Source organism: Rhea americana, unplaced genomic scaffold, assembly GCF_003343005.1.
Source record: "Rhea americana isolate MKP2758 unplaced genomic scaffold, rheAme1 scaffold_484, whole genome shotgun sequence".
NCBI classification, from domain to species: Eukaryota; Metazoa; Chordata; class Aves; order Rheiformes; family Rheidae; genus Rhea; species Rhea americana.
In genome coordinates, this window is record NW_028186628.1 from 92280 (window position 1) to 103770 (window position 11491).

At 64.6% G+C, this 11491-nt stretch overlaps 1 protein-coding gene across 1 annotated transcript; it reads right to left on the bottom strand.

Annotated features, from left to right (window-relative positions):
• Positions 1-436: 436 nt before the first annotated feature.
• NES (nestin) lies at positions 437-9037 on the bottom strand. The gene is made up of 4 exons (XM_085317019.1): positions 8128-9037; positions 6869-6993; positions 6315-6388; positions 437-5268 (listed from the first exon to the last, which is right to left on the bottom strand). The coding sequence occupies exons 1-4, from the start codon at positions 8938-8940 to the stop codon at positions 1184-1186; spliced, it is 5097 nt and encodes a 1698-aa protein (XP_085173145.1). The 5' UTR covers positions 8941-9037; the 3' UTR covers positions 437-1183.
• Between the last annotated feature and the right edge of the window lie 2454 nt (positions 9038-11491).

The window sequence follows — 11491 nt, forward strand, 5'->3', positions numbered from 1 at the left end:
GCTGGGTTAAATAAAGCGGGGCTGGGCGCTGCCCTCCGCCCCGCTGCGCGAAGGGGCGCGGGGGCGAAGCCGGAGCGAGCGGCTTCGCGGGGATCCCCAGCCGTGCCGCAGCCGGCAGCCGGCAGCGCCGGGGCTCGGCGGCCGCGCGCTGCCCCTCGGGCAGCCTGCCCAGCCCGGGCGGAAATAGCGGCCGATTTCTGCTGTCTCATTGCCGAGAGGCGCTGGCAGCGCGCGGGCTGGCGTCCGTCCCTCCCTGCCCCCGGGGACCCCCCCCGCTCCGCCGGCCCCACTGCCGGCGTTGGCAGGGGCGATAGCAAAGCTGTTCCCGTTGCAATGCAACCCTCGGCGTTCCCCGGGGGGGAAAGCGCAGGGCCTGGCCGCGTCCCCCCCCCCCAACCCCGTCCCAGGAAAGGAGGAAGCCTGGGCTGCAGCGGGCTTCGAGTGGGAGGACGATGCTTTATTAAATTAGTGGCAAGGTAGCGAACGCATCCCGCGCGGCTGAGCGGCTGCGCGCCGGGGGCGGCRGTGGAAGCGGCGGGTCGGGGCCGGGCTCCGACGTGCCAGCGTCCCCGGAGCCGGGAGCGGGGCACCGGCGGCCGCGGACGTCCTCGCTGCCGGGGGACGTGGCACGGCCGTGCCGTCGGCGAGGGGCTTGGGGACGTCGCGGGCCTCCCCGGGCGGCAGATTTGCACAAACTGCTGGGTGCTCGTCAAGTGCTTTAGGGTGAATGAAAAAGGGGAAAATGCAGGGAAAGTGGAGACAGAGGGCTTAAATTAAATATTGCAACGAGCAGTGGGGTCGAGAGGCCAGAACAACCATGCGGTGTAGGGGAAAAACAGCCTGATTCGTGTTTGCTCTTAAAACCGGTGTGAAACCCTCTTGCCCAGGGGCGAGGATCAGCTCGGACGCCTCGCCGAAGCAGGGCCGGGCTGGCGCATCCCTCCTTGGCTGCATCCGGCTCCTTGCTCCGCTTCGCTACCTTCTACCGGGCTTCCACCCGCCTGTGTTTAAAAAGACAAATCCACACAAAYGTGTTAAGAAATCATTAAGAAACGGAGAAGCGTTACGTGGGCGAATAGGCGAGGTGAGGCGTCCGACTGTCGAGAGGGGACAGGCTACGGGCGAGCGTGCAGGGCGCTGAAACGCCCCTCCGTCGCTCCGGGCTCGGGTCCCCCCGGCGCCGTCACTCGTCCTCCGAGGACCACGATTCCTGCTCGTCCTTGAGCTGGCACCGCGGCGGCTGGCTGGGAGCGAGGCGGAGCAGCTCGTCCCCCAGGGCGGACGCCGCGGACGYGCTCTCGGCCCCGACGTGCTTCCCGAGCAGCGGCACGCCTTGCGTGGGATTTATGCCGGCGGGGGCTTCTCCGTATCCCAGCTCTTCCGGAGGTGGTGGTACCACTGCAGAGGTGGCTGCCGGCTCCGCTTCCTCACCCGGGAGCTCCTGCGCGACTGGCACCTTCCCGAATTGCTCCTGCTCCACGCGCCCGTCCTGGCGCGTGGCCGGCTGCGCCCCGGCGATGCCGTTCGGCAGCTCCTCGGGGAATTCGACCAGGTCCTCCAGGCTGGCCTCGCTGTGCAGCCCGTTCAGCTCCTGGTGCTCAGCCCGGATGACCCCAGATGTTGCTGGCTCCTTGGTGCTCGRTGCGGTGGCTGCCGTTGTCTCGTGGACCGTGGGCTCCTCCTCGCTGGAGGACACAGGTGAGGAGTCTCCATCGTCTTCCCCCAGCTCATGTGGTGGACGTGTCGGCTCAGTTGCACCAGGAGCCTGCTGCTCAGCCTCAGCCAGCCTTGCTCCCAGCATCAGCTCCTGGTTGAACTCCAGGGCTTGCTCTACTATTTCCAAAATATCCGAGTCTTTCATGACGTCCACCGGCATTTTCGCAGGGAGATCAAGCCCATCCACGTTGTCTTGAGTTGTCCCTGCAAAACCATCGTGTCCAGGGTCGCTGCCCCCTTGGTCACTGGCCTCCTGCGAGGAGCTTGGAGGAGGTGGGTCATCATCTGAGGTCTGCACCGCCTCGGGCAAGGAAAGGCTGTCGCCGTCCAGTGTTTCATCTTCTGGAGCCAGAGATGGCTGCATGACCAATGCGCTCTCCTCTGGGGTGGCCTCTCCAGGTGGATCCATCTGCACTTGGAGCCCTCCAGGAGGGGTGAGCTCAGCTGCACCGGACTCGTCCTCCTGCCCCGGGAGAGTCTCCTCCGCCCCCAGCTGCCCGGGGCAATCGTGGCTTGGAAACTCTGCACCTCCGCTCTTGYCGTGCTCCGGTTCGATCGCGCTGCCGACCTCCTCGTCCGGCTCGGCAGCGAATCCCTCCGAAGGCCCTTGTCCCTCACGTGCTCTGGGGTCTGCGTCAGGGCTTTCTGCGCCCCGCTCTGGCTCGTCGGCGATTCCTGCAAAGCGCCCCTCGCCCGGGGGCGAGCTCGGCTCTGCCGTGGGCACGGCTTCATCTTCCTCGGCAGTAAAATCCTCAGCTTTTGGCATCTCACATTCTTCTGTYGGCATTTGTATGCCTTCATCTGCTTCACCAACAAATGCTTCAAAGTGCTCTTCATCTCCTGGTGCTGGAGATGTTTCTCTGGGAGCTTTTAGATCATCTTTGCTGGCATCAGCTGCTTCRACTTTAATTTCTTCGAAGTCCTCTGAAATCTCGGCTTCCTCTGAGCTGGGTGCCTCTTGGTTGGGAGCAGAAACCATGAAATAACCTTCCTCTTCCTCAGCATGCTCTGCTGCAGGGGCTGGCTCCATCCCTGCCTCCTCCTCTTCGTGGCTCTCTTCTAAGGGAGTTGTTGGCGTGTGGCTCCCCTCCAGCTCTCCTTCTTCCTCCAGAGCAATTTCAGATCCCAAAGCTGGCTCTGTAGCATCTTCAGTAGCCAGAGGGTTTGGGCTGGCTGCCATCGCAGCCAGCATCTCCCCTTCGTAGAGGTGCAGAGGCGTGCTGTCCGGCAGGGTGTCCTCCAGCTGAATGGTCTTGGCTGTGCCCRGCTCCTGCCCCAGCTCTTCCGCTCTCTGAGCAACCTCCTCCTGGGACTCATCGCTTTCTGCATAGTCRCCTGGAGCCTGCTGAAATGCCGCTGAGATTGTGCTGGCCTTCTCCAACTCATCGGGCTCTGAAGCGAGCTCATCTTCAGCCCTCGTCTCTACCTCCCATGATGCCTCTGGAGCCGYGACCAGCTCCTCGTCCCTGGGCACCTGGGCGGACTGGTCCTCGTGGCCCTCCTGCACTTCTCTCACCAGCCCCAGGGCAGGCTCAGCCTCCTGCTCCGTTTCATGTAGCATTTGCTCCTGATGGCTCATCAAGTTGCTTCCAGTGGTGTCTTCATCATCTTTTCCCATTTCTTCTATTTCTGCAGGTGAAATGCCCTCTATYTCCTCAGTTTCTGGTACCTCTGTGCTTGTGAGGATGTCACCTGCCCAGGCTGGCTCTTGGGATGTGATGTTGGYATCTTCTGTCCCTGGAGACTCTTCTATGTCCTCTTCCCCCTTCATTTCCCAGTCCTCTGGACAGTGCTTTTGGTAGTTGTCATCGTCTCCACTGCCCAGGACTTCCTCCCTTGGCAGAGTCTCCAGGTCCTCCTCCTCCAGAATGTCATCTTCAAAGCCATTTTCCTGCAGATCCCCTGGCACATCCAAGATAACTTCCTCCTGCCTCAGGTCATCATGTCCCAGTGGCTTCCCTTCAGTCCTGAGGTCCTCTCCTTCTAAAGCCTCCTCTCTTGGCTCTCCCATTTCTCCCTTGCTATCTCTTGCTCTATCTGCAGTCTCCTCTCCCATTGTGTCTTCTTCATCCTTTGATGAAGCTTCTTCTGCTGAGATGCTCTCTTCGATGTTTGAGGGCTCATGTTCTGGGCATATCTCTTCCCTCCTTTCTTCATCTGTAGCAGGATCTGTCTCACACAGAGGCATTTCCTGCTGCCCCAAACTTTCCTGCTTTCTCTCAACAAGATCCTCTTCTAGGTGGCTTTCCCCAGGCAAAACTGGGTGACTTTCCATGGGGCAAGCATGAGTGGCTTGGATTTCCCTCTGTAGGGACTCCTCTTCTTGCACTTCCTTCGTTTCTCCCGGGAAATCACACCCTTCTTCTTCCCTAGAAGGGCTCCAGGGTTCCCGTCTCTCCTCATCCTCCGAGAGGTGCAACGCCTCTGTGCTCACAGCCTCCACGTCATCTTCTCCTTGCTCTGGCTCCTCCAGGCCTCCCCCCATGGCAGCCGCCTGGCTGGGATGACCTGAGCTGCCTTCCCAGTGCTCATCATCAGTCTGGGATGAAGCAAGTGTGTCTTTGCCCAGCAGGCTCTCTGCAGTGTTGTGCACAAATTCTGGTTCCCTGCTTTCCCCTGGGCTCAGCAATGTTGGCATCTCTTCTTCTTTGCTTCCTTCCTCCTCCAAAGATCTCATTTCCTCTTGAGTTTCTATTTCACTCTGTGCAGCAACAAGAAAATCAGGTGTGCTTTCTTCCTCCTGCTTGCTGGATGGTCCTAGCTCCTGATGGGACGTTGCTCCATCCCACTGAGCAGTGCTCTCCATGTCTGGTTGCTCGTGCATGTCTTCTCCAGCCCTCTCTTCCAAGAGGGTTTCAAAACTGGCAACCTCAGCAGTGTTAACCTCCTCCGTGGGATGATCAGCTGCTGTCCAGCCGGGGAGCTCAGGCGCATTCCCTACACTGTATCCCTCTGTAGCTCTTTCAGCCCTGAGAATGGGCTCCTCTTTGGGCTGAACATCGTCTCTCACCTCCTTGAGAGCATCTTGCAATGCTTCAGTGACCAGCTGGTCAGGGTACAGCAACTGTGGGGTGGGTGACTTCCCAGGTGGCTCCTCACTGAGGTCTTGGGTCTCATCTGTGGTTTCTTCGTGAGGTTGTTTGTTCTCCTTGCTTGGCTCTGGCCCCAATGGGACTGTAGGGCTCAGGGACTTGGGTTGCTCCTGGGAGCTGGGACCAGCTGCTGCCTCCATGCTGGCAGCTGGGAGCTCTGTGCTGGGCGGCACCGGGCTCGGCAYGGAGCGGCCGGCAGCGCCGTGGTCCCTGGCGGCGCCAGCAGCCTTCAGCACTGGGGACTGGAGGACTGAGTTGATTTTCTGGAATTCCCTGGTGACTGGGCTCTTGCYTTTGGGGGTCAGGGCCTTGAGGGAGTCGCTTTGGGTTTTCGCTAGCTGCATCTTCGCCTCAGCCTTGGGGAAGATGGAGGGGCTCATCCGGTGGTCCCAGGAGAGCAGGCGCCTGCTCTCGGGCGTCGAAGGCTGGAGCTTGCTGCTGCTCATTTCCAGCTTGACGTCTGCAACGGCAATGGGAAGAGCCGGGGTTAGGTTGTCCTCTGCCCTCGAGGGCACAGAGGGAAAGAGCCCAGCACCGCAGGTTCGTGCCAGCCAAACTCCAAGCAGAAACGAGGCGCAGCTGGGACAACTGTGCACCGGGGAAGGTACCCCTGGGAGCACTGCATGAACCTGGGGGTATTTTGGGGCATGCTCATGTGAGGGATGAGGTCCCAAGAAATGGGGCTCCTTGGAGGAKCCAACCTGGTGCTCAGCAAATGGGCCTGATGCTGCTGAACCTCATGGGACTTCTGGGGAGGCTGGAGGGACCCTAGGTTGCTCGGGTTGGGGGCTGCCGGCTCCCTGCGACACCTCTGTGCCTTCTGCTGCCTGCTGACCCATGTCCCCTGTTCCTGTTTTTAAACAGCCCTTTTGTGGAAACCGGGAAATTCCTCCCCGGAGTGCTGCTGAGCCACAGCATCCCCTGGCAAGCTCGGGGAGGATCTGCACCGTGCAGCAATGGTGCTCTGCCCGCGGAGCCGGCTTCCCCGGGCCAGACAACGCCGAGGATGGTGCCGGGAGCCCGACAGGACGGGGAAGCCGGGCACGAGCCTGGGGAAGCACCAGCGTCCGAGCAAGGTCAAGGGGAGAAAAGCAGAAGGCACGAAGAAATGCGCAGAGGGCTTTTAGGGCAGCCTGAGGTCCCTGCGGGGTGTGCGGGGTTGCTCCAGCCCTTCTTGGCCTCCCTGTGCATGGGAGGATTAAAAAAAAAAAAAAAAGGGAAAAAAGAGGTGGAGAAGCAGATAAAGCCGGGGCCACCCCTCCTCCTGCCCAGCCTTATCGGCTCTGCTGCGGAGGTGTCTGGAGGGCCAGCTCCAGGCGGACCCGGGAGCCCCGCGGCCGCTGTTAGCACCTTCCTATCGCGGCAGAGCCGTCGCTGCCGGGAAAACACTCGTGTCTATATTCAGCCTCATCCCCTTAACCCTTGCAGCGTCGGTGCCGGCCGCGCCGGGAAGCCCGAACCCCGCGTACGCCGGGCCGCGACCCGCGCTGGCCGCCGCTCTCTTACCTCGCAAGCCGTTGGCCAGCTTGTACTCCCCGGCGGGCATCTGCAGCCGGGTGCTTTCCGCCTCCAGCAGCGTCCTGGAAGGAGAGGCGCACGGGGTTGCCCGGGGGTTGCATGGTGGTGGCGTGAGCGCTCATGCAAGAGCCGCCCCCGGGCTAGATCTCCCTTGCTTTGCAGGTAAACTGAGGCACGGAGGGGCAGCGGGCGGTTTCGCTCCGCGTTGCTGCGGCAGCCTCGCGTGCAGCCCAGCCTCGGCGCGGGGCACCCAAYGGGCTGCGGGGCCGGGAGAGCCCCTTCCCCAGGGAATTGCAGCCCTTTGCAAAGGAGCTTCCCCCTCGCCGGGGCTCTCATCCCATCCYCCCCGGCCCCGGGATTAGCGCCCGCGCCGGGTGACATCATGCTCTGCCGGGGAGGCCCCTTCGCCGGGGACAGCCCCTATTCTCATGCTAATTGTCCCCCCTGTCCTCTCCCAGGCTGCCTTTGTCCGGGGCCATCTGGAAGGGCCGGGCTGGGAGAGGGGCCCGTGGTGGCCCCCCCGTCCGGTCCGGGGACCTCACCTGTAGGTCGCCACTTCCAGGCTCAGGGACATCTTCAGGTGCATGAGCTGCTGCCGGTCCTCCAGCACCTGGGCGATCTGCACCCGCAGGGCCTGCTTCTCCTGCTCCAGGGCCTCGAGCGCCAGCTGCGGGCAGCGAGCACGGCGGGGCGGCGAGGTCAGGGCTGCTCGGCCGCCYGCCCGCGTCCCCGCCGGAGCCGGCACGCGGCACGAAACACTCTCGCTGGTGGCATATTCCTCCCTCCCCGCGGGCGCTCTTCCTCCCCGTCCTCGCCCTCCGGTTGCATGGGAAGTGATGGCTTGGTCCCCCTTCCTGCTGCGGGAGCCGGAGGGTGCGGGCGAGCTGGCCGTGGCTCGGCTCCCACACGCGCCTCCTTCCGAATCGCTGGCGCCGGGGGAAGGACGCGCTTGCCCGGGAGCATCTCGCTTCCCCGGGTCCCCGAGCGTCCCGTGGGATGCTGCAGGGAGAAGGGTGCTGGGGGCGCGTGGGCTGGGCAGGGGGACCGCGCGGGGAGAGGGCGGAGGGAGCACGCGAGCCAGAGGAGGAACGGAGAGGCCGGCTGGGCTGCGGGAGCCCAAGTGCCCCGCCGGCGTGGGAAAGGGGCGGGTTTCGGGCCCCGCGTCGCCCGCGCCTGGCTCCGGGACCTGGAACAAAGAGGGACCCCTTCCCCGCGCCGCTTGCGGTCCGGGCTGCCCCCGGCGGAGCGGCCCGGCCGGTCCCGGCATTTCCAGCCCCTTCGCCGCCCTCCCCCCCCCCCCCCGCGGCCTCCTCCGCTGAATTATTTTTGCAGCTGTCCGGCCGCAGCTGCAGCGAAGCCGGCCGGAGTTCGCCCTTCCTTTAAGCTTCCCCGCTGGCTTGACCCCGGTCCCGGCTCCCAGCAGCTGCAAGGAGCTGCCGTTTCCCCCGGGAAAACCCGCCRATGCCGGGGGGAAAAGCCTGAAAACCCAGTTTGGAGCGCAGGGGAGGATGTGCTGGCTCGGAGGGGATCCCCTGCRGCGGTGCCCCCTCGGGTCCCTCTTGTACGGGGGCCAAGGATGTCGCCAAGCTGCTCTTCCTCCCGCCCCCTGCCTCGTCTCCAGCTGCAGCTCGTCCCGAGCGGCTGCTCAGCTGCCCGGGGCTCTTCCTCCAGGGATTTGATTTCCCTGAGCACCCTCCTGGGCTCCCAGGCGTCCTCCCCCCGCCCCCGGCTGCCACCCAGCCTTCCCCGAGACGGGGCGCCCACCCTGCTCTGGTGGCTCTCCCGTCCTGCCCTCACCCACCTGGAACTTCTCGGCCTCCCCTCGCTGCTCCTGCCACTGCCGYGACAGGCTTTCCTCCAGCATGTCCTTCCGCGCTTTGAGCCCCGCCAGGTCCTTCTCCAGGTGCTGCAGCTGCAGCTGGCTCTGCTGGTTGTCTTCCACCGCTTTCCAGAGGTTCTCCTTGGCTTGGCAGAGGGAGCTCTCCAGCTGGGACACCTCCGTCTTGTAGGTCTCCACAGCCCCCTTCCAGATCTCCGAGAGTCTCTTGGAGTAGTCCTCTACCTCCACAGGCTGGAAAGCCACCGGCACGCAGCGGAAGCTCTCCAAGCTCTGTGAGAAGCTGGCGATCTCATGGTCCAGGCCTGCTTTCTCCTCCTCGTGCACCTCCAGCAAGGCTTCCACCTCCTTCTCCAGCTGCAGGGCTCTCTCCTTCAGCCAGATTTGAGCTCTCCTCTCCTCTTCCAGCTCCTTCTTGCTCATGGACAGCTGCTTCTTGGCTTCCTCCCGAGCTGCTTGCTCCTTCTGGCACCTGCTTTTCACGTACTGGATCTCCTCGTAGAGGTTGTCCCGGGCCATCTCCACCGAGCACTTCTCCCTGAAGGCATCGTCCAGCGTGGCCCGCAGGGCTCGTAGCTCCTCCTCGTACTTGGTCCTCCACGAGTCCTCGCCTGGGCTGCCCTTGGCGCTCTGGATCTCGGCTCTCAGCACCTCGTTCTCCTCTTCCAGGAACTTCACGCGGGCCAGGTAAGCCTCGAGGCGCTTGTTGAGRTCCCACATCTGGAGGGACTCCTCGCCCAGGGCTCTGGTGCCCAGGAAGCCCTCCATGCTCAGCATCGGCGCTGCCCGGAGCGCTGCCCGAAACGCGCTGGCCGCCGGCGCGGGAAGGGGAGGGAGAGGAAAGGCAGGCGCGGGAGCGAGTGGCTGGGAGAGGAGCAGCGCGGAGCTATTCATACTCCACGCCGGGCGAGGGGGAGGCCCCGAGACCCAGGCGGAGAAGTGGGGGTTAACTCTTCCGTGGCCAGGATGCTCGCAGCCCGCACGCATCCTGCCCTGCATCCTGGCTTCACACCCCCCAGCCCCCCTCCCTAGGGTCTGTTTTGCACCATCTCGACTACTCTGTGCACTTGAGCTCTTTAAGCACCGGGAGCGACTGCTGACTCGCGCGAGCCCTCCGGCACCCCCGAGCCTCCGCCGGGTCCCCCCCTCCCGCCCGGGAGAGGGGGGAATCGCTGGGAAAGGTCTGGCAATTTTCAGGCGGGGATGGGCTGTGGACGTGCCAGATTTCCCCAGCAACAGGCTGCGGGGGGCAGGACGGAGGAGGAAGGACGCACGGGGGAGATGGGATGAGCCCAGGGGGAGGCCGGGGGGGGCACCTCGCTGTGCCTCAGTTTCCCCAGCGAAGCTGCCGTGGTTTGCGAGCGCTGGGGGAGGGCGAGCTGCTCAACGCCGCTGCTGCCTTGCTCGGGTCCCCTCGACGGCTCAAATCCCGACGGGAGAAGCCCCCCAAAGAGACGGAGCGCGCTCAGCAGCCCAAGGCCGCTCTGGGGACGGCCGTGGGAATCGCGCCGGCGCTCRGCGCGACCCTTTCGGGACATTTCCGAGGGCAGAAGTCCCATTCCCGGTGGGGGGGGGGTGGTGGCAGAGCTGCCTTGCCTGGGGCAGGGGACGGGGGGCCGCGGAGGTCGGCGTTCCCGGCTGAGCCCCTTCCTCTCCCCGCGGCGCTCCTGCCAGCTGCCTCCAGCTGCAAATCTCTCTCCTTCCAGATGTTGCTCGAGCGGAGCCGGGAGCCCGCTGGGATCTCGCGGCACGGCCGCACGTCGCCCCGGGTCTCGCCGACGGCCCGGGAAACTTGGCAGCCGCCGGCCGAACGCTCGGTTTTGCTCAGAGCCTTCGCCCGCCCGGGGCAGGTCTCTCACGGAGGGGTCACGAACCGCCTCGGGGGGGGGGACTTTGGGGGGGGGGTTATTTTCTTCCAGCTGATTTCTTTGCAGGGGGAGGGGAGAGAGTTGGCATGTAAAAATCAAACCTTGGGGATTTCTGCGAACAAAAGAGCCAGGAAAAAAAGCRTTTGGATTGAGACTTTTCACCAGCTCTTCCTCTCCCGGTGAGACGGTGGTCTTCCCCTCCGGGGAGGGTCCCTGCTCTGTCCTCGTCCCGTGCAACGGGGAAAAGAGCCGACGGCCCCCCCGGAGCCCTGGCGAGGGCCCGGCGCTGGCTCCCGAGAGCCGAGCAACAGTCCCCTCTGCTGGCAAAGGCCACCGGAGGCTCCGGGGGCCACGCGCGCCCATCCCCAGCCCTTCAGGGCGGCCGGCGCCCCGGCTCGGCTCCGGCGCTCCGGATCCGGAGGGATCGGCTTTCCAGCTAATCTGCGCCCAGACATCCTGTCTGGTTCCCGCGGCTCGGGATGGAAATGCCGTTAAGCGACAGGGCCGGCGCGCAGCCCCGGTGCTCTGCAGGTCTCCGGCGCTGCAGGCAGCGCGGAGGTGGATCTGGGCCGTGCTCCTTCCTCCTCCTCCTCCTCCTCCTCCTCCTCGTGCTCCCACACAGAGGGCAGGCCGGGCAACGCCGTCGGCGTTGCGGAGGTCCCAGCAAAGCAGCGAGCCGGGGTGGGGGGCACCTCTGCTGCGCCTGATCCCGGCGCGTCGTCCCTCCGCCCCGGGGATGGGGTCAGGGAGCCGCTGAGCGCGTCAGGTCCGGAGCCCCGGGCCACCTCTCCGCATCCATCCTGCCTTTCCCCGTCCGTCCCTCCCTGCAGAAAGCCCGGCTGGGTGTTCTCCTCCGGCGCTCTGCACCGTCCGCTGGCAGGGAGAGCTAAGGCTGCGCCGGGACCGGTGGCTGCTAATTAAGGGATGCTAAYTGGGGCAGGCTGCCTGTCCCCGCTGCCCTGCTTTTTTTTTTTTTCACGGCTCAGTTTTCTGCCTTCATCCCGCAGCGTGAGCAGCCGGCTTCCCAGGAGCGGCCGAAGGGAGCCGGAGCCCGAGTGTCGGCGTCTGCCGCAAGGAGGCCCCCGGGGCTCGCGGCTGCGCCGGGAGGGAGCCTCCGCGCTCCGCTCTCCTCCCTCTCCTCGCCCCCCTCTCCTTCCTCCTCGGCCTCTTCCGCACGCCTTTTCCGGGGTTTTGCCCCGTTGCGCCCGGTCTCCCCTCGCCGGCTGACCCTGGGCGGGGGGGGGGCGGGTCTGGCTGCGAGATGGGCTTGGGGCAGAGCTAGTAGCTGGGCAGTCCTCAGGGATGGGGATGTCCGTGTGTCCGGGCGGGATGTGGGGGGGTGGGAGCCCCTGGGATGGGGATGTCCGTGTATCCTGGTGGGATGTGGGGGGGTGGGATCCCCTGGGATGGGGATGTCCATGTGTCCTGGTGGGATGCGGGAAAGTGGGAGCCCCTGGGAT